At 31.5% G+C, this 21,736-nt stretch overlaps 1 protein-coding gene and 8 non-coding genes across 11 annotated transcripts in view; 8 read left to right on the forward strand and 1 right to left on the reverse strand.

The window, feature by feature from the left end:
* Positions 1–7,707, reverse strand: part of LOC138325289 (rho-associated protein kinase 2-like) — a 49,292-nt gene extending 41,585 nt beyond the window's left edge. For all 3 annotated transcript variants that reach the window (XM_069270843.1, XM_069270844.1, XM_069270842.1), the window contains exon 1: positions 7,136–7,707. In XM_069270843.1, coding sequence (XP_069126944.1) covers positions 7,136–7,231 — 96 coding nt within the window. In that variant the 5' untranslated portion in view covers positions 7,232–7,707. The remainder of the gene's footprint in view (positions 1–7,135) is intronic.
* A 2,961-nt stretch (positions 7,708–10,668) lies between these two features.
* Positions 10,669–10,807, forward strand: LOC138326583 (U4 spliceosomal RNA). Its single transcript, XR_011208902.1, has one exon. It is a non-coding gene; the product is annotated as a U4 spliceosomal RNA (small nuclear RNA).
* Positions 10,808–12,477: 1,670 nt separating this feature from the next.
* On the forward strand, positions 12,478–12,616 carry LOC138326602 (U4 spliceosomal RNA). Its single transcript, XR_011208920.1, has one exon. It is a non-coding gene; the product is annotated as a U4 spliceosomal RNA (small nuclear RNA).
* Positions 12,617–13,837: 1,221 nt separating this feature from the next.
* LOC138326595 (U4 spliceosomal RNA) lies at positions 13,838–13,976 on the forward strand. Its single transcript, XR_011208913.1, has one exon. It is a non-coding gene; the product is annotated as a U4 spliceosomal RNA (small nuclear RNA).
* A 1,226-nt stretch (positions 13,977–15,202) lies between these two features.
* On the forward strand, positions 15,203–15,341 carry LOC138326586 (U4 spliceosomal RNA). Its single transcript, XR_011208905.1, has one exon. It is a non-coding gene; the product is annotated as a U4 spliceosomal RNA (small nuclear RNA).
* A 1,661-nt stretch (positions 15,342–17,002) lies between these two features.
* LOC138326599 (U4 spliceosomal RNA) lies at positions 17,003–17,142 on the forward strand. The gene has a single exon (XR_011208917.1). It is a non-coding gene; the product is annotated as a U4 spliceosomal RNA (small nuclear RNA).
* A 1,221-nt stretch (positions 17,143–18,363) lies between these two features.
* On the forward strand, positions 18,364–18,502 carry LOC138326587 (U4 spliceosomal RNA). The gene has a single exon (XR_011208906.1). It is a non-coding gene; the product is annotated as a U4 spliceosomal RNA (small nuclear RNA).
* A 1,661-nt stretch (positions 18,503–20,163) lies between these two features.
* Positions 20,164–20,302, forward strand: LOC138326589 (U4 spliceosomal RNA). Its single transcript, XR_011208907.1, has one exon. It is a non-coding gene; the product is annotated as a U4 spliceosomal RNA (small nuclear RNA).
* Positions 20,303–21,524: 1,222 nt separating this feature from the next.
* Positions 21,525–21,663, forward strand: LOC138326590 (U4 spliceosomal RNA). Its single transcript, XR_011208908.1, has one exon. It is a non-coding gene; the product is annotated as a U4 spliceosomal RNA (small nuclear RNA).
* Positions 21,664–21,736: the final 73 nt, after the last annotated feature.

Genomic DNA, 21,736 nt, shown 5'->3' on the forward strand with positions numbered 1-21,736 from the left:
AGTTTCAGGATTTATCCACCAATGGGTATCGTTACAGAACATACAGGTTCTATCTGAGTATCGGGATTTATCCACCAATGGGTATCGTTACAGAACATACAGGTTCTCTATCTGAGATCAGGATTTTTCATTCACCAATGGGTTATCATGTTACAGAACATACAGGTCTATCTGAGGATTTATCACAGGAACATACAGGTCTATGAGTATCAGGATTTATCCACCAATGGGTATTGTTACAGAACATACAGGTTCTATCTGAGTATCAGGATTTATCCACCAATGGGTATTGTTACAGAACATACAGGCTCTTCTATCTGAGTATCAGGATTTATCCACCAATGGGTATTGTTACAGAACATACAGGCTCTATTATATGAGTATCAGGATTTAGTATCAGGATTTATTCACCAATGGGTATTGTTACAGAACATACAGATTCTATCTGAGTATCAGGATTTATCCACCGATGGGTATCATTACAGAACATACAGGCTCTATTTGAGTATCGGGAATTATCCACCAATGGGTATCATTACAGAACATACAGGCTCTATCTGAGTATCGGGATTTATCCACCAATGGGTATTGTTACAGAACATACAGACTCTATCTGAGTATCAGGATTTATCCACTAATGGGTATCATTACAGAACATACAGGTTCTATCTGAGTATCAGGATTTATCCACCAATGGGTATTGTTACAGAACATACAGGTTCTATCTGAGTATCGATATTTATCTAACAATGGGTATCATTACAGGATACACATGCTCTATATGAGTATCGGGATTTATCCACCAATGGGTATAGTTACAGAACATACAGATTCTATCTGAGTATCATGATTTATCCACCGATGGGTATCATTACAGAACATACAGGCTCTATTTGAGTATCAGGATTTATCCACCAATGGGTATCATTACAGAACATACAGGCTCTATATGAGTATTGGGATTTATCCAACAACGGGTATCGTTACAGAACATACAGACTCTATCGATCTGACTATTGGGATTTATCCACCAATGGGTATCGTTTCAGAACATACAGGCTCTATCGGATTATTTGGATTTTTCCACTAATGGGTATCGTTAGAGAACATACAGGCTACATATGAGTATTGGGATTTATCCACCAATGGGTATCGTTACAGAACATACAGGTTCTATCTGAGTATCAGGATTTATCCACTATTGGGTATCATTACAGAACATACAGGCTCTATCTGAGTTTCAGGATTTATCCACCAATGGGTATTGTTACAGAACATACAGGTTCTATCTGAGTATCAGGATTTATCCACCAATGGGTATCGTTACAGAACATACAGGTTCTATCTGAGTATCAGGATTTATCCACCAATGGATATTGTTACAGAACATACAGGTTCTATCTGAGTATCAGGATTTATCCACCAATGGGTATCGTTACAGAACATACAGGTTCTATCTGAGTATCAGGATTTATCCACCAATGGGTATCGTTACAGAACATACAGGTTCTATCTGAGTATCAGGATTTATCCACCAATGGGTATCGTTACAGAACATACAGGTTCTATCTGAGAATCAGGATTTATCCACCAATGGGTATCGTTACAGAAGAATTCCTCTAACCATTACTATGGTATATCATTGATCATTGAGACACAGACCAATATTTAGAAGTCCTTCAACAACTGAGACAGTGTGTGTGGGTCAATGTCTTGCATGTACATGTTAAAATCACATATATCAATAGGTACTGCATTGCAAGCTTGCAGTTGGATGCAACTGTTTGAAGACTGTCAAATACATTTATTGAAATTTTTTTTTGAAAGCCTTAATAAAGCAACATATAGTATGCATGTTTTTAGTGTCCCTATGTCAATGAACACTCAAGTTTTAATTTTGTCCCTATTCTTATAAGTTAGTCTGCCAATTTTCTTCGAATGCATATTGAAAGTTCACAGAACTAAAGGGTTTTATTAATGTATGGTCACATTGGGGTGTTTTTCTCTCTGTGAAATTTCTACAACTCATCATACTCTCAGGCTCCTATATAGAGGGAGTGTAATATAATATGACTGCATTCCTTGTTAAACAATCTACAATATAACCCATTTACATTATCTAAACAATTAGCTAGCACCTTCAATGGAAATATTTGGATATTCCTAATCAACAGATTACAAATGAAAACAGCATGTTGTAATAGAATCCATAATAACTATCAGCCAATACTGGGCTGAGTACATTGTCCAGCCCAGCTATAGACATCGGAGTGGAAACTGGGCAACTTTTATTGCGTGTTAAATGTCACAGGCTGAATGCTTTCATGTGCTGTTGTGGAAAGATTAAGTTGTATCCCAGAAAAGGTCTATATTTAATATGACCGATACATTTGTAAGAAGTAAACAGTCGACATGGTTGTGGAATGTGTGGAATGTGATTCAGATTCCCTGTCTCCTTCAAGTCTCTGAACTCTCCAGAGACACTATAAAGTATAGTTAGCTTCTACTCCACAATTATATGATAGTGTCTATAAAACTTAATGTAGAGTCAGCTTAACCAGTACACATGTTATCACTGCCATACGGTACAGATGTTTTTAATGTATAGTCATCTTAACTTCATATCAACTGAACATTGATATGATATATACCTTGTTTCTGAATTCTAGAGTATGAATGCACTTTAATGTATATCAACTGAACGTGGATCAAAACGATCTCTGTGAAATTGTGTAAAAAGACAAAAAAATATATATCATATATACAACACATAACCCAAACAAATTTAAACAAAAATTTGGCAATACTGAAAGAAAAACAAAGAAAAGTGCAATAGCTAATACAATACACTCAGAAGTAAAAACAAATCACTTTACATCATTCACATATGAGCAAGTGTACAGGTATAAACATTATTCTGTAGTTGCCTTTTTTCTGCTCATAGCTATATATATTTGTACTATGTATACACACATACAGTATACATGATCTCGGATACCTATTCATACTTCATATCAATGGTACCTGCAGCTTTGAGCCAAAATTTAACAGTGCATTCTATTTATCCCAACTGTGGGTATGAATTTGATGTCAAACAGCAGGAGACCAGAACAGATAACCACATCTAATAAACAACTAGCCAGGCCTTGACTATGTTCATGGGCACTCCAGTGTCCAAGAACATATTATGGTGTATATAGTTTACATGTGCTTGCGCTGGTAGACTAATATAACTGGGACATTTCAGAGGGTTTAGTATCCAATATCTAAATATTTAAAAGTAAAACTAATTGCAAGCCATGTCTCCATATCATCCACATAATGATCAATCCCTGGTACTTCAGGAGTCACCTTATAAGTTTGTCTGTGATATTGGCTGTGGTTGCCAAATGGTTGAGGTGTTCCAACACATTACCATGCCATGGACACAAGCTTTTCACCTCCAGGTACTTTCCTCCACCTCCGGACACTAAACTTGGCATGTCTGTTAAATGACTAAAACTTGATAGGACATAAAATGTGTTTTAAAACACATAGGAAAATGAAACATGCATTGCTGCAGAAACTGAAAAGGGCTTGTTCCACATATCTTATCTAAATCTAAGATGCCATATAAAAGCAGCTGCACATTAGTACCATATATAGCTAGTCTACTTATTACACTTGGGTCAGATACACTACATATGTGTATGTTATTGGAATTGGATGGACACTAGTTCAAAATACTAATAAGGAAATCCAATTGCAGGTTGTTCATCATGATCATATCCAATGAGTTAAAATGTTTTATTGACATTGTAGAAGGAATATTGTATAATTTACAATTAGTTCATTATCACATAAAATACCTTTTTTCCCCTCTTTAATGCATATTACAGAGTTAGCTCCCTGGCTTGCATTGATTGTTATGTCATTACTTTGTGAGCGCCATTCACATTGTTTTCTCTGAAAAATATGATGTTACACTCAAAAACACACGACGTCATAATCAATACCTATCCACAAGGGCAGATAACTCTGTAATATGCAAATACAGAATTAAGGATCAGTGTATAAAACAGACACACATGAGTCATACCAATGCATTTCTCCACTGTGTTCCCACACTGATTGTGGCATATGTGACACATACTTAGAATCAGGACCAGACAATCTAATAAACTAACACTTCTAGTAATTGTTTATATATCACCCACCTTAATAATCCTATAACTATAACAATATAACCCAAATCCAAATGGACCAAATCAAGCCAAAGTAAAAAGTATGGATAATATTCTTCATTAACCAACAATGAAGGATTGTACTAACTTTAGAGTGTTCTCTAGATCTGCAGACAAGGAATCATGATGAACACTTTTGATGTATGCCCTGAAAAATCTTGGATGAAGCCTTTTTCCAGTGATGCAGATTATACATCATGATCATGACTTCCCTGAAATACAATACACCAGCACTCTAGCCTTTATTATCTTTACATGATGTTCCAGCCTTTGTCAACATCCATCAAACAGCTTGACATCATTGTACATATATACATGTTTTGATGACTATGACCACGAGAAACTAACAACTAGACTTCATTTCTAGATGACGATCCCGTCTTTATAGTCCTATTAGATCATTAATTCTCATATCCTGTAAGCTGAAGGAATTTGACATTTTTTAGCCTTTTTCTGAGATCCTTGACAGGCATCTTTTACATAAAATCCTTGTTGCCTCTATGCAAAATCCTATTGAATGTTCTAGTGATCACAGGGATTCTTTTGAGAGTTAAAATTTTAGCACTGAAAATACATTATTTTGATGCTTATTAGCTAGTCCTTATATTGTAATACCTGATTATATATATATAGTGAATGCTTGACCAATTACCACAACCTCTTGCAATATATTTTCTGAACAATAACTATAAACTGTTTTTACACAGACTATTACCAGTAGAATAATGTTTCTAGCTATAGTCCGGCCCTGACTTTATACATCCTATACATGTGTGACCTTCACCTTTCAGTGGTAATAAGATATAAATGAATGGCCAGACCACCATATGATGCATAGGTGATTGGTTTATAAAGCTTTGTTTACTTGATCCTCACATGACTATAGACAGAGGCTACTACAACCCTCTAGGTAAAGCCACAGCTGCCAGGTATTGTTTTATAAATAAATTCATAACTTTTTCCCTGTGGCCATTATATCCACTTCAAGAATGCAATAATGAGAGAAGGTCAAAGAAATCTAATTTTATACATACAGGATCCACTTTGTTTGAAAGCCTTGCAAGCTTAACCCCCAAGTGTGTACCTACGGTAAATAACATATATACATGCACAGATCTAGAGCTAGCTAACTGATAGGACGGCACCAGATACAAAATTAAGAAAATGAAAAACAAGTTGCAAAAAGAGGTAAAAGATAAGAAAACAGAATGAACATTTTACTAAATAGCAGCTAAAAATATCCAGAAGAAGCTGACATTAACAGCTGGTTCCCAATATGTATAGAGTAAGAAGGTTTCTTATAAATGCTGAAGCAACGGGGCACCAAAGTGTAGCAACTCATTGATATAAATAACTTATCTAAACCATATCATTTATATATAGTAATTCCGGCCTTCGGCATAGACAAATCCGGGTTACACTTCATCAGATAAACGGCATTCATGTTTATCTTTAACTGACAGTTTTACTGGAATATAAACAATACATAAGCCATATATATCTATTTACACATATAAGAAATCTTTTGGTCTATATAGGCTCCTTGAAACATTATTATGACTTACAAATCCTGGACCCAATATAAAATCTACTGGTAATACATTTAAATATTCAAAAATATTTTATATGTTTTTGTTTTTTTGTTTTTTTTTTTTTCAACTTCTGCTACATTTAAATCATGAACCACTAAAATTAATTTTATGCATTTCATTATAATAAAAGCAGATAAGAGTATAATAAGAGCTTTATTTTTTGACACAGACATTGCATTTACTTCCACACACACAATGGTTATTAACTCAAACAATTGCAATATTATTGGAGTCTTCGGAATCTGACAGTAGCACCTAGTAATACATATATGTATTCACTTTGTGGGAAAAACATATACCTGAGCTGCAAAATGATTGACAGCTGACAAACCATCGATTCATTTATTGACTGTTCTAGATCTATTTCCAGTATTTTCAAGTTTGCAGCAATATTCAACTGATATAGCTAAAATACCTTAATTACTACATTTGCAAATAGGGCCAGGTAATTATATAACAAAACAAACAAGTGGCGACAAATACTAATATATGTGTTGCCCCAGTACACTCATACAGTACCACAAACATCAGTATCCATCCTGTATTCAACATTGTTTGAGGCTCTCAAATCACTAATTTGTCGTACAGACTGTACCAGTACCATTTACTGAACAATTATTAACATTATTGGGTTAAAAATAAGATAAGGTGGAATATGTCCACACCTGATACATGTTGTTGATCATGATAGCATCATACCTCCAACAGCCCCCTCCAACTTCATCACATGTGTACATGTCAGAAGCTATTGGACCATGAACCTTACATGAGCTTACCTGTTACTTCTTCCGATCTATAATATATATATAGTTAAACATGACTTTTGCTATAAGTATTGTATGAACAAGTCGGAGGGGGGGGGGGGGGGGGGGGGGAGGGGGAGTAATAGTAAACAAACTCTCATCTAGATCTTTTTGAAGTTTTTGAAATGAAATCTGGTGACTTCCAAATATAAAACAATAATTTTAATAACTAAACATATAATGATTCTAAACGGAGATTACCTTACAAAAATATTGTGTGTATGTTTGTATTCAAACATAAAATATAACGTCATACATTATTAATATGAACCAGTGGGCATATTTTAATAAATATATAAAGTATGACCTTATATTGGGGTTGCAAAAGCATTTATAAATAAAAATAGAATTCCCATAGGATCAATTAGCTAACGTTGTTTCAAAAATATATAGACTTGTCAGTTACTTGTCAGTTATATTCCAGACAGTATCAACAGATTAGCCTGTGATGACAAACTTGACAAAAATGCTGGGCTGACGTCTAGCCAACCGTGACCACAGACACAACGTAACTTACCAATAGTCCATTTACGTTCAACTCGGAATTCGAGTCTACCAGTTTTTCCTCCACTTTTTGGAGCCGGATTCTATATTCTGGGTCAAACGATGCCATCTCTCTGTTTTTGTCCTTGCACGAGAGATGCTGTCCGGATGTCCTGTTTGTTTATTCAGGATTCAATCAACTTATCCCTGCTACTTTCAAAGATGTCATTTTGTTCTATCCGCATCGCGACATTATCCAATGTTCAACTGATGCATATTAAATAAATTGTAATATTCGCGTGATCAATTTTTCGATCCTGTGTGATTTTACTAACTGTCACAAACTTAAAACCACGTTTATAAACTCACAATGTCCACTTTCTTTCTGACATGGAACTGTCAACATCCAACGAACTTCACTTCCGTATACCTATGCATATAGAGAAAAACTCAACAGTACCTGCCCTTGTCGACACTATTTAGTGCAAAATCACATGTGACCCTCGCTTTACAATTAAGCACATTCCCCGGCGAAAATATAACCTGAAAAGAATGAAGCACCTGTCCTGCAATTTCAACCGCCATTAGTGTCCGGGCCAATATGGCTTCCAAACTGGTTTACCACATTCCCAATAGACTATGGAATACATATCATCGAAGAATCAAACTTCGATTTAAAACTGGGCATCTAATTTGTAACTTGATTTTATTTCCTTATTTATTATATATATATTATCCGTTATACATGAAAAAGAAGGCATAGTACGCTCGCACTGAGAGAAAAAATAACTATAATTTTGTGACATCAAACACATGGCCATGTGGATATGAGGTAGATAAAATTATATAAAGGGGAGACAACTCGTATTATTAAAATGACAGCAACAATATTATACACTGTCTACTAACAGTACAGCACGATATTTTATTTGCATTGTTCAAAAACATCAAATGTATATATGATATTCAAACACGCGACCCCTAAACTAATTAAACTTGTCTTAATGCAGTTTTCAATGAATAATTTCAAGTGTATTTTAAGTATTTTTTTTACATATTTAATTATTGATTAAATAGAGATAGAAAACAATTTATCTAAATGAAAGTGGGCGTGGCCAACACAGTTTTCAAACTGGTGATAAGTTTTGAATGATATTCTATAACAAATTATATACATGAATACAAAAATAAGTAGGTAAATAAATACTGTCGTTTAATATGGATCAATGCCTAGTTTTACGAACATTCCTGATAATTAACTTTATGGATTTAAAATTTTCATTTGGAAAACATCATGTACAGATTTTTAGAAAGGCTCCTTAATTTTAAGGGTTTTCTCTTCATATCTGTATTTTTTTCCTGTGGACAATTTAAAGTAATGATTATCTCATATTTATAACCACGTCTCGGTGATTAGTATTTGAATTAGCACAATTATAAATTAGCATTATTGTTGGTAATTTATTGTAAAAGAAATACGTCCATTGATTGCGCTGAATTGCCAATGAAATAAAGTTTTGAATTCTTTCCCATTCAAATTATTATAATTAATAAGTGGTACGTCATGTGTAGGTTCTGTTTAGTTTAAACCATATTTTATTTTTCAATTAAGTACATATAAATCACAATATATTACAAAATTAGGTTCAGAAAAAGGTATAAAATACTTATATAAATCTTAGGTTAAACATTATATTTTTATGTGATTCATAAATACCTTATTATCTCTTACTTTATGAAAACACGGATTAATTTTTGAAGTGCGTCGAGACTAAATACGATATATGTCAGACGTTTCGTCCCAGTATCTGACTCAGCAAGTTATTTCGCCCCAATTTGATACAGGTACAAAACTATTTAATTAATGACCTTTACGTATGTGGATAACATTAGCTCAATGAAAAACGGAATTACAAAAATATTTAATTGACAAGATAGTAACAAAAATTAAATATGCAGAATTTTACAATGATTAATTAGATACACAGTACATAACATATTAAGAAATCCACAGGGATCTAGCTGAGAATTAGTTACAGTTTCAAAATATATTCATGGACCCACCAGAGTGCCCATAGACCATTTTAGGCGTTTAAGGGTACAATATAACAGAAAGAGTATGATTTTTAACCGATTTTTTTAACTAGAACCCTAAAACGCCTAAAATAATCTATTGACACTCTGGTGGGTCCATGATTATATAAACTGTGGTAACTAAACCAAGAAATCAGAGTTCCCCCAGCCCTCTTTTCATAAATGATAATAATAAACAATGTAATGTCTAGTGAGAGGAAAATGCCAGAATGGAAGGAAATCAGAGTATTGTGAATGTGCATGTAAATGTGGCAAATGTAGTCTTTGATAAAACATTGTTTGGAAAATAAAAAATTAAAAAAAAAGAAAGAAATCAAAGTAGAAGTGAGACGCTGATAAAAACATATCAGATCCCAAATAGTCCCTTTTTACCGTCTCATGTGCAATGGGGACCTCAGATACAATTCTGATACCCTACCTGCGCAGAATAGAAATATACATTTTAATCTGCACACACATTTTAAAAATACCAAATATTCTGAAAAAATGTCTGGTTATCAGTGATTTGCACCAACGACGACGACATAGTTTTCCAAGGTGATGATTTAGAGTACTGTTACAATCTTCGATTCCTCACCGTTTCCATTTGATCCACATTATTGAAATGGCTAATCTGTATTAGACATAGTCTAAAACAAAGGATCTTTGCAAGGATTTCCAACTAACGGTCTATATATGTATGTATTTTATTATCCCGATGTTGTAATACTATATATCAAGTAACCATTGTTGGAAATTCGTGCCAAGTCCCTGTGGTCAAAAAAAAAACTACCAGTAATTTGCCTACTTCATGAAAGATGAAGACTTATGCAAGGCTGACTATGTGCGAAGGCTGGTACATGATATTATTAATAATTGCATAGAGAAATGCCGATTTTTTTAAACATATATATCAATGTAATTACAAATATATCTGCTATTTTAAGTCACATTTTACACTGTTCCATGTTCAAGACCAAGAAAGTCCCATAGTTTGACTTATAGAAAAGTGTGGGTAAATCGAGTGATCGCAACATTCAGTGTAATTCGCTAAACCTGCCTATATTATTAGGCTTTTTTAATTTTTTTTTTGCCTAATATATATTAGGCAAAAAAAAAATTAAAATTAAAAAAGCCTATTAATATAGGCAGGTTTAGCGGACTACATTCAGTGGGACGAAACGTCGGAGTAAAAACGTTTTGGGACGAAATATAAGAATTATCTACCTTGACCAGTAAACGCTACATATACGCACAACACGTTTGGGCGGTAAATGGCATTAATACTGCTTATGATCAGGAAAAGGTTAGTTTGACCAAATCTATGTATTTATACAATGACATTATGTACAAAATAAACTAATCAACCTTTTTAACAAAAGAAATATTTAAAAAGTGTCGATTTTATTGAAATTGTACGCATAAAATATTTTAACATACCGACAATAGTACACGTCCCCTGATATATATAGATCTGTCATCGCAGTTATCGGCAGCTTTGCGCAGTGGCGGTACCATAGTCGATGAGGATTTTCCGAGACGTGGTTATTGCTAGTTGAAAACTATACCCAATACCCCGCACTGTGGCCTGAAATATGGCCGCAAGTGCAATTTTTGTTAGCTCCTACGGGAGCAAACACAAAACAGACAAAATTAGTATCTTATCCAATACATTTCATTAATAAAATTCTTTGCTGTCCTAAATCATCCTATTACAACAGAACTATTACTTTTTGGCACCAATGATTTAACTATTGATGAAAATTCTTTGATTTTTACATGTGTCCAACAATTCATTATCAGCTCCAAGAGATTCGATTGATTCCATGATTCATTTCTGTAGTTATCGTTTCACAGTTGTATATATTTAAACTGAACAATGGCATTGGCAATCTCTCTTCTTCTTTTCCCCTTTTCATCTCTTCATTTCCTAAAACCTATATTTCATATTCATTCTCCCACTTAATTACCGTACAGAACTAATGAGTCAAAAATGGAGACGGATTAATATCAGTGTAAAACACTTGTTTCCGAATCCATTTCATGTTATATCTATTTGATTGTTTTTGTATTGTATGACTTATAATGAATGAATAAAATAAAGTTTGCATTAATAAATTTCTGATTATGATATTAACAACTTTCTATAATTAATTGTTGCTTAGTTGTTATATTTCACAAACATTTTTAACAAAAAAAAAAAAAAAAAAAAAAAAAATAACTAATGTGATACAGCTAAATTTAACAAAATTTGAAACAAATCAAAAACAGAAATGGCCTAATTACGACATGTGTAACAGAGCGCACAATATCCGTAACCTATGTTTCGAGGTAAATTTTATGAAATGTACAAACTAGTGTTGACTAAATACAATTAAAATTGAAAAGGTACACTTTAATGTATATGTTTTAGGAAGCTTCGTAGATAGAATGTAAAGAAAAATTGTTCTATATTTGTTTTTGCAAACTAAACCAGGTAATAATTTAAAGTGGATTCTGTGTATATCGACAATTTCACACAAAATAAGACTTTGTCCATAAATGATTAAAAATTCAATAAGTTCAAACTTTGATTTCAAATCATGTTGATGTTAAGTAATGTTTATTTAAGAATGTTTGCAAGTTTAACTGATATGGCTTGTTTTTATATATGACTTTCAGCACTTGAGACGAAATCGTTTAAATTCTCTTAAAATCTTCACAAAAACCACACAGTGTATGTATATTTATTAACATGTATTGGTCTAGGTTAGATCTGCATTTTGATATTAGTTAGTCTATACTCAACTAAATTATATGTATTTTACTTTCACTTATCAATGATATTTCAAACATGGTTTATGCTCTAACAAAATTTTATGTTTTTTTTTCTATAAGAAATTGTGAAAGTGTTTAGATATATATATATATACAAAACAAACGCATCGCATTTACCAACCCTAATAAATTGTAAAATATGATAAATATAAATTCTACTATGTTACAACGATTATCTCCCCCTTTATATGTGAAACGTCTGATAAATAACAGATATTGAACGTATATCTTACGTCTTTTCCTATACTTCACTAAAATGATAACACAAAAATCAAAATGATGTTAAAATATCATATAATAGTTATTAATTTTGACAAGAAAATGTTATTACCTACGAAAAGAATAAGTGGTTTCAAAAAGCGAGATATAGAATGAGAAATGCGACAGATTTTGTAAAAAATAATGTCCATGCCACACCAATATAGCACAACAACTATATAGTATACGTCCCCTGATATATATAGATCTGTCATCGCAGTTATCGTCAGCTTTGCGCAGTGGCGGTACCATAGTCGATGAGCATTTTCCGAGACGTGGTTATTGCTAGTTGAAAACTATACCCAATTCCCCGCACTGTGGCCTGGAATACGGCCGCAAGTGCAATTTTAGTTAGCTCCTACGGGAGCAAACACAAAACATACAAAATTAGTATCTTATCCAATACATTTCACAAATAAAATTCTGATTATGATATTAACAACTTTCTATAATTAATTGTTGCGTAGTTGTTATATTTCACAAACATCTTTTATCAAAAAAGTAACTAATGTGATATAGCTAAATTTAACAAAATTTGAAACAAATCTAAAACAGAAATAGCCTAATTACGACATGTGTAACAGAACGCACAATTTCCGTAACCTATGTTTCGAGGTATATTTTATGAAATGTACAAACTAGTGTTGACTAAATACAATTAAAATTGAAAAGGTACACTTAAATGCATATGTTTTAGAAAGCTTCGTAGATAGAATGTAAAGAAAAATTGTTCTATATTTGTTTTTGCAACTAAACCAGGTAACAATTTAAAGTGGATTCTTGGTATATACCGACAATTTCACGCAAAATAAGACTTTGTCCATAAATGATGAAATCTTCAATAAGTTCAAACCTTGATTTCAAATCATGTTGATGTTAAGTTATGTTTATTTAAGAATGTTTGCAAGTTTAACTGATATGGCTTGTTTTTATATATGACTTTTCAGCACTTGAGACGAACTCGTTTAAATTCTCTAAAACTCTTCACTAAAACCACACAGTGTATGTATATTTATAAACATGTACTGGTTTAGGTTAGATCTGCATTTTGATATTAGTTAGTCTATACTCAACTAAATCATATGTATTTTACTTTTACTTATCATAGATATTTCAAACATGGTTTATGCTCTAACAAAATTTAATGGTTTTTTTTCTATAAGAAATTGTGAAAGTGTTTAGATATATATATATACAAAACAAACGCATCGCATTTACCAACCCTAATAAATTGTAAAATATGATAAATATATATTCTACTGTGTTACAACGCTTATCTCCTCTTTTACATGTGAAACGTCTGATAAATAACAGATATTGAACGTATATCTTACGTCTTTTCCTATACTTCACTAAAATGAGAACACAAAAATCAAAATGATACTAAAATATCAAATAATAGTTATTAATTTTTGACAAGAAAATGTTATTACCTACGAAAAGAATAAGTGGTTTCATAAAGCGAGATATAGAATGAGAAATGCGACAGATTTTGTAAAAAATAATGTCCATGCCACACCAATATAGCACACCAACTACATAGTATACGTCCCCTGATATATATAGATCTGTCATCGCAGTTATCGTCAGCTTTGCGCAGTGGCGGTACCATAGTCGATGAGGATTTTCCGAGACGTGGTTATTGCTAGTTGAAAACTATACCCAATACCCCGCACTGTGGCCTGAAATATGGCCGCAAGTGCAATTTTTGTTAGCTCCTACGGGAGCAAACACAAAACATACAAAATTAGTATCTTATCCAATACATTTCACAAATAAAATTCTGATTATGATATTAACAACTTTCTATAATTAATTGTTGCTTAGTTGTTTATATTTCACAAACATTTTTTATCAAAAAAGTAACTAATGTGATACAGCTAATTTTTAACAAAGTTTGAAACAAATCTAAAACAGAAATGGCCTAATTACGACATGTGTAACAGAACGCACAATTTCCGTAACCTATGTTTCGAGGTATATTTTATGAAATGTACAAACTAGTGTTGACTAAATACAATTAAAATTGAAAAGGTACACTTAAATGCATATGTTTTAGAAAGCTTCGTAGATAGAATGTAAAGAAAAATTGTTCTATATTTGTTTTTGCAAACTAAACTAGGTAACAATTTAAAGTGGATTCTGGGTATATCGACAATTTCACACAAAATAAGACTTTGTCCATAAATGATGAAAACTTCAATAAGTTCAGACTTTGATTTCAAATCATGTTGATGTTAAGTTATGTTTATTTATGAATGTTTGCAAGTTTAACTGATATGGCTTGTTTTTTATATATGACTTTTCAGCACTTGAGACGAAATCGTTTAAATTCTCTTAAAATCTTCACAAGAACCACACAGTGTATGTATATTTATTAACATGTATTGGTCTAGGTTAGATCTGCATTTTGATATTAGTTAGTCTATACTCAACTAAATTATATGTATTTTACTTTTACTTATCAGTGATATTTCAAACATGGTTTATGCTCTAACAAAATTTTATGGTTTTTTTTTTCTATAAGAAATTGTGAAAGTGTTTAGATATATATATATATACAAAACAAACGCATCGCATTTACCAACCCTAATAAATTGTAAAATATGATAAATATAAATTCTACTGTGTTACAACGCTTATCTCCCCTTTTATATGTGAAACGTCTGATAAATAACAGATATTGAACGTATATCTTACGTCTTTTCCTATACTTCACTAAAATGAGAACACAAAAATCAAAATGATATTAAAATATCATATGATAGTTATTAATTTTGACAAGAAAATGTTATTACCTACGAAAAGAATATGTGGTTTCAAAAAGCGAGATATAGAATGAGAAATGCGACAGATTTTGTAAAAAATAATGTCCATGCCACACCAATATAGCACACCAACTATATAGTATTCGTCCCCTGATATATATAGATATGTCATTGTCGTTATCGTCAGCTTTGCGCAGTGGCGGTACCATAGTCGATGAGGATTTTCCGAGACGTGGTTATTGCTAGTTGAAAACTATACCCAATACCCCGCACTGTGGCCTGAAATACGGCCGCAAGTGCAATTTTTGTTAGCTCCTACGGGAGCAAACACAAAACAGACAAAATTAGTATCTTTACCAATACATTTCATTAATAAAATTCTTTGCTGTCCTAAATCATCCTATTACAACAGAACTATTACTTTTTGGCACCAATGATTTAACTATTGATGAAAATTCTTTGATTTTTACATGTGTCCAACAATTCATTATCAGCTCCAAGAGATTCGATTGATTCCATGATTCATTTCTGTAGTTATCGTTTCACAGTTGTATATATTTAAACTGAACAATGGCATTGGCAATCTCTCTTCTTCTTTTCCCCTTTTCATCTCTTCATTTCCTAAAACCTATATTTCATATTCATTCTCCCACTTAATTACCGTACAGAACTAATGAGTCAAAAATGGAGACGGATTAATATCAGTGTAAAACACTTGTTTCCGAATCCATTTCATGTTATATCTATTTGATTGTTTTTGTATTGTATGACTTATAATGAATGAATAAAATAAAGTTTGCATTAATAAATTTCTGATTATGATATTAACAACTTTCTATAATTAATTGTTGCTTAGTTGTTATATTTCACAAACATTTTTAACAAAAAAAAAAAAAAAATAACTAATGTGATACAGCTAAATTTAACAAAATTTGAAACAAATCAAAAACAGAAATGGCCTAATTACGACATGTGTAACAGAGCGCACAATATCCGTAACCTATGTTTCGAGGTAAATTTTATGAAATGTACAAACTAGTGTTGACTAAATACAATTAAAATTGAAAAGGTACACTTTAATGTATATGTTTTAGAAAGCTTCGTAGATAGAATGTAAAGAAAAATTGTTCTATATTTGTTTTTGCAAACTAAACCAGGTAACAATTTAAAGTGGATTCTTGGTATACCGACAATTTCACGCAAAATAAGACTTTGTCCATAAATGATGAAATCTTCAATAAGTTCAAACCTTGATTTCAAATCATGTTGATGTTAAGTTATGTTTATTTATGAATGTTTGCAAGTTTAACTGATATGGCTTGTTTTTATATATGACTTTCAGCACTTGAGACGAAATCGTTTAAATTCTCTTAAAATCTTCACAAAAACCACACAGTGTATGTATATTTATTAACATGTATTGGTCTAGGTTAGATCTGCATTTTGATATTAGTTAGTCTATACTCAACTAAATTATATGTATTTTACTTTTACTTATCATAGATATTTCAAACATGGTTTATGCTCTAACAAAATTTAATGTTTTTTTTTCTATAAGAAATTGTGAAAGTGTTTAGATATATATATATATACAAAACAAACGCATCGCATTTACCAACCCTAATAAATTGTAAAATATGATAAATATATATTCTACTGTGTTACAACGCTTATCTCCTCTTTTTACATGTGAAACGTCTGATAAATAACAGATATTGAACGTATATCTTACGTCTTTTCCTATACTTCACTAAAATGAGAACACAAAAATCAAAATGATACTAAAATATCAAATAATAGTTATTAATTTTGACAAGAAAATGTTATTACCTACGAAAAGAATAAGTGGTTTCATAAAGCGAGATATAGAATGAGAAATGCGACAGATTTTGTAAAAAATAATGTCCATGCCACACCAATATAGCACACCAACTACATAGTATACGTCCCCTGATATATATAGATCTGTCATCGCAGTTATCGTCAGCTTTGCGCAGTGGCGGTACCATAGTCGATGAGGATTTTCCGAGACGTGGTTATTGCTAGTTGAAAAACTATACCCAATACCCCGCACTGTGGCCTGAAATATGGCCGCAAGTGCAATTTTTGTTAGCTCCTACGGGAGCAAACACAAAACATACAAAATTAGTATCTTATCCAATACATTTCACAAATAAAATTCTGATTATGATATTAACAACTTTCTATAATTAATTGTTGCTTAGTTGTTATATTTCACAAACATTTTTTATCAAAAAAGTAACTAATGTGATACAGCTAATTTTAACAAAGTTTGAAACAAATCTAAAACAGAAATGGCCTAATTACGACATGTGTAACAGAACGCACAATTTCCGTAACCTATGTTTCGAGGTATATTTTATGAAATGTACAAACTAGTGTTGACTAAATACAATTAAAATTGAAAAGGTACACTTAAATGCATATGTTTTAGAAAGCTTCGTAGATAGAATGTAAAGAAAAATTGTTCTATATTTGTTTTTGCAACTAAACCAGGTAACAATTTAAAGTGGATTCTTGGTATACCGACAATTTCACGCAAAATAAGACTTTGTCCATAAATGATGAAAACTTCAATAAGTTCAGACTTTGATTTCAAATCATGTTGATGTTAAGTTATGTTTATTTATGAATGTTTGCAAGTTTAACTGATATGGCTTGTTTTTATATATGACTTTCAGCACTTGAGACGAAATCGTTTAAATTCTCTTAAAATCTTCACAAGAACCACACAGTGTATGTATATTTATTAACATGTATTGGTCTAGGTTAGATCTGCATTTTGATATTAGTTAGTCTATACTCAACTAAATTATATGTATTTTACTTTTACTTATCAGTGATATTTCAAACATGGTTTATGCTCTAACAAAATTTTATGGTTTTTTTTTCTATAAGAAATTGTGAAAGTGTTTAGATATATATATATATACAAAACAAACGCATCGCATTTACCAACCCTAATAAATTGTAAAATATGATAAATATAAATTCTACTGTGTTACAACGCTTATCTCCCCTTTTATATGTGAAACGTCTGATAAATAACAGATATTGAACGTATATCTTACGTCTTTTCCTATACTTCACTAAAATGAGAACACAAAAATCAAAATGATATTAAAAATATCATATGATAGTTATTAATTTTGACAAGAAAATGTTATTACCTACGAAAAGAATATGTGGTTTCAAAAAGCGAGATATAGAATGAGAAATGCGACAGATTTTGTAAAAAATAATGTCCATGCCACACCAATATAGCACACCAACTATATAGTATTCGTCCCCTGATATATATAGATATGTCATTGTCGTTATCGTCAGCTTTGCGCAGTGGCGGTACCATAGTCGATGAGGATTTTCCGAGACGTGGTTATTGCTAGTTGAAAACTATACCCAATACCCCGCACTGTGGCCTGAAATACGGCCGCAAGTGCAATTTTTGTTAGCTCCTACGGGAGCAAACACAAAACAGACAAAATTAGTATCTTTACCAATACATTTCATTAATAAAATTTTTTGCTGTCCTAAATCATCCTATTACAACAGAACTATTACTTTTTGGCACCAATGATTTAACTATTGATGAAAATTCTTTGATTTTTACATGTGTCCAACAATTCATTATCAGCTCCAAGAGATTCGATTGATTCCATGATTCATTTCTGTAGTTATCGTTTCACAGTTGTATATATTTAAACTGAACAATGGCATTGGCAATCTCTCTTCTTCTTTTCCCCTTTTCATCTCTTCATTTCCTAAAACCTATATTTCATATTCATTCTCCCACTTAATTACCGTACAGAACTAATGAGTCAAAAATGGAGACGGATTAATATCAGTGTAAAACACTTGTTTCCGAATCCATTTCATGTTATATCTATTTGATTGTTTTTGTATTGTATGACTTATAATGAATGAATAAAATAAAGTTTGCATTAATAAATTTCTGATTATGATATTAACAACTTTCTATAATTAATTGTTGCTTAGTTGTTATATTTCACAAACATTTTTAACAAAAAAAAAAAAAAAAAAAATAACTAATGTGATACAGCTAAATTTAACAAAATTTGAAACAAATCAAAAACAGAAATGGCCTAATTACGACATGTGTAACAGAGCGCACAATATCCGTAACCTATGTTTCGAGGTAAATTTTATGAAATGTACAAACTAGTGTTGACTAAATACAATTAAAATTGAAAAGGTACACTTTAATGTATATGTTTTAGAAAGCTTCGTAGATAGAATGTAAAGAAAAATTGTTCTATATTTGTTTTTGCAACTAAACCAGGTAACAATTTAAAGTGGATTCTTGGTATACCGACAATTTCACGCAAAATAAGACTTTGTCCATAAATGATGAAATCTTCAATAAGTTCAAACCTTGATTTCAAATCATGTTGATGTTAAGTTATGTTTATTTATGAATGTTTGCAAGTTTAACTGATATGGCTTGTTTTTATATATGACTTTCAGCACTTGAGACGAAATCGTTTAAATTCTCTTAAAATCTTCACAAGAACCACACAGTGTATGTATATTTATTAACATGTATTGGTCTAGGTTAGATCTGCATTTTGATATTAGTTAGTCTATACTCAACTAAATTATATGTATTTTACTTTTACTTATCAGTGATATTTCAAACATGGTTTATGCTCTAACAAAATTTTATGTTTTTTTTTCTATAAGAAATTGTGAAAGTGTTTAGATATATATATATACAAAACAAACGCATCGCATTTACCAACCCTAATAAATTGTAAAATATGATAAATATAAATTCTACTGTGTTACAACGCTTATCTCCCCTTTTATATGTGAAACGTCTGATAAATAACAGATATTGAACGTATATCTTACGTCTTTTCCTATACTTCACTAAAATGAGAACACAAAAATCAAAATGATATTAAAATATCATATAATAGTTATTAATTTTGACAAGAAAATGTTATTACCTACGAAAAGAATAAGTGGTTTCAAAAAGCGAGATATAGAATGAGAAATGCGACAGATTTTGTAAAAAATAATGTCCATGCCACACCAATATAGCACACCAACTATATAGTATTCGTCCCCTGATATATATAGATATGTCATTGTCGTTATCGTCAGCTTTGCGCAGTGGCGGTACCATAGTCGATGAGGATTTTCCGAGACGTGGTTATTGCTAGTTGAAAACTATACCCAATACCCCGCACTGTGGCCTGAAATACGGCCGCAAGTGCAATTTTTGTTAGCTCCTACGGGAGCAAACACAAAACATACAAAATTAGTATCTTATTCAATACATTTCACAAATAAAATTCTGATTATGATAGTAACAACTTTCTATAATTAATTGTTGCGTAGTTGTTATATTTCACAAACATTTTTTATCAAAAAAGTAACTAATGTGATACAGCTAAATTTAACAAAATTTGAAACAAATCTAAAACAGAAATGGCCTAATTACGACATGTGTAACAGAACGCACAATTTCCGTAACCTATGTTTCGAGGTAAATTTTATGAAATGTACAAACTAGTGTTGACTAAATACAATTAAAATTGAAAAGGTACACTTTAATGTATATGTTTTAGGAAGCTTCGTAGATAGAATGTAAAGAAAAATTGTTCTATATTTGTTTTTGCAACTAAACCAGGTAACAATTTAAAGTGGATTCTTGGTATAACCGACAATTTCACGCAAAATAAGACTTTGTCCATAAATGATGAAAACTTCAATAAGTTCAAACTTTGATTTCAAATCATGTTGATGTTAAGTTATGTTTATTTATGAATGTTTGCAAGTTTAACTGATATGGCTTGTTTTTATATATGACTTTCAGCACTTGAGACGAAATCGTTTAAATTCTCTTAAAATCTTCACTAAAACCACACAGTGTATGTATATTTATAAACATGTATTGGTCTAGGTTAGATCTGCATTTTGATATTAGTTAGTCTATACTCAACTAAATTATATGTATTTTACTTTTACTTATCATAGATATTTCAAACATGGTTTATGCTCTAACAAAATTTAATGGGTTTTTTTCTATAAGAAATTGTGAAAGTGTTTAGATATATATATATATACAAAACAAACGCATCGCATTTACCAACCCTAATAAATTGTAAAATATGATAAATATAATATTCTACTGTGTTTACAACGCTTATCTCCCCTTTTACATGTGAAACGTCTGATAAATAACAGATATTGAACGTATATCTTACGTCTTTTCCTATACTTCACTAAAATGAGAACACAAAAATCAAAATGATATTAAAATATCATATGATAGTTATTAATTTTGACAAGAAAATGTTATTACCTACGAAAAGAATATGTGGTTTCAAAAAGCGAGATATAGAATGAGAAATGCGACAGATTTTGTAAAAAATAATGTCCATGCCACACCAATATAGCACACCAACTATATAGTATTCGTCCCCTGATATATATAGATATGTCATCGCAGTTATCGTCAGCTTTGCGCAGTGGCGGTACCATAGTCGATGAGGATTTTCCGAGACGTGGTTATTGCTAGTTGAAAACTATACCCAATACCCCGCACTGTGGCCTGAAATACGGCCGCAAGTGCAATTTTTGTTAGCTCCTACGGGAGCAAACACAAAACATTCAAAACTAGTATCTTATTCAATACATTTCACAAATAAAATTCTGATTATGATAGTAAC

The sequence above is a fragment of the Argopecten irradians genome, chromosome 6 (genome assembly GCF_041381155.1).
Source record: "Argopecten irradians isolate NY chromosome 6, Ai_NY, whole genome shotgun sequence".
NCBI lineage: Eukaryota > Metazoa > Mollusca > Bivalvia > Pectinida > Pectinidae > Argopecten > Argopecten irradians.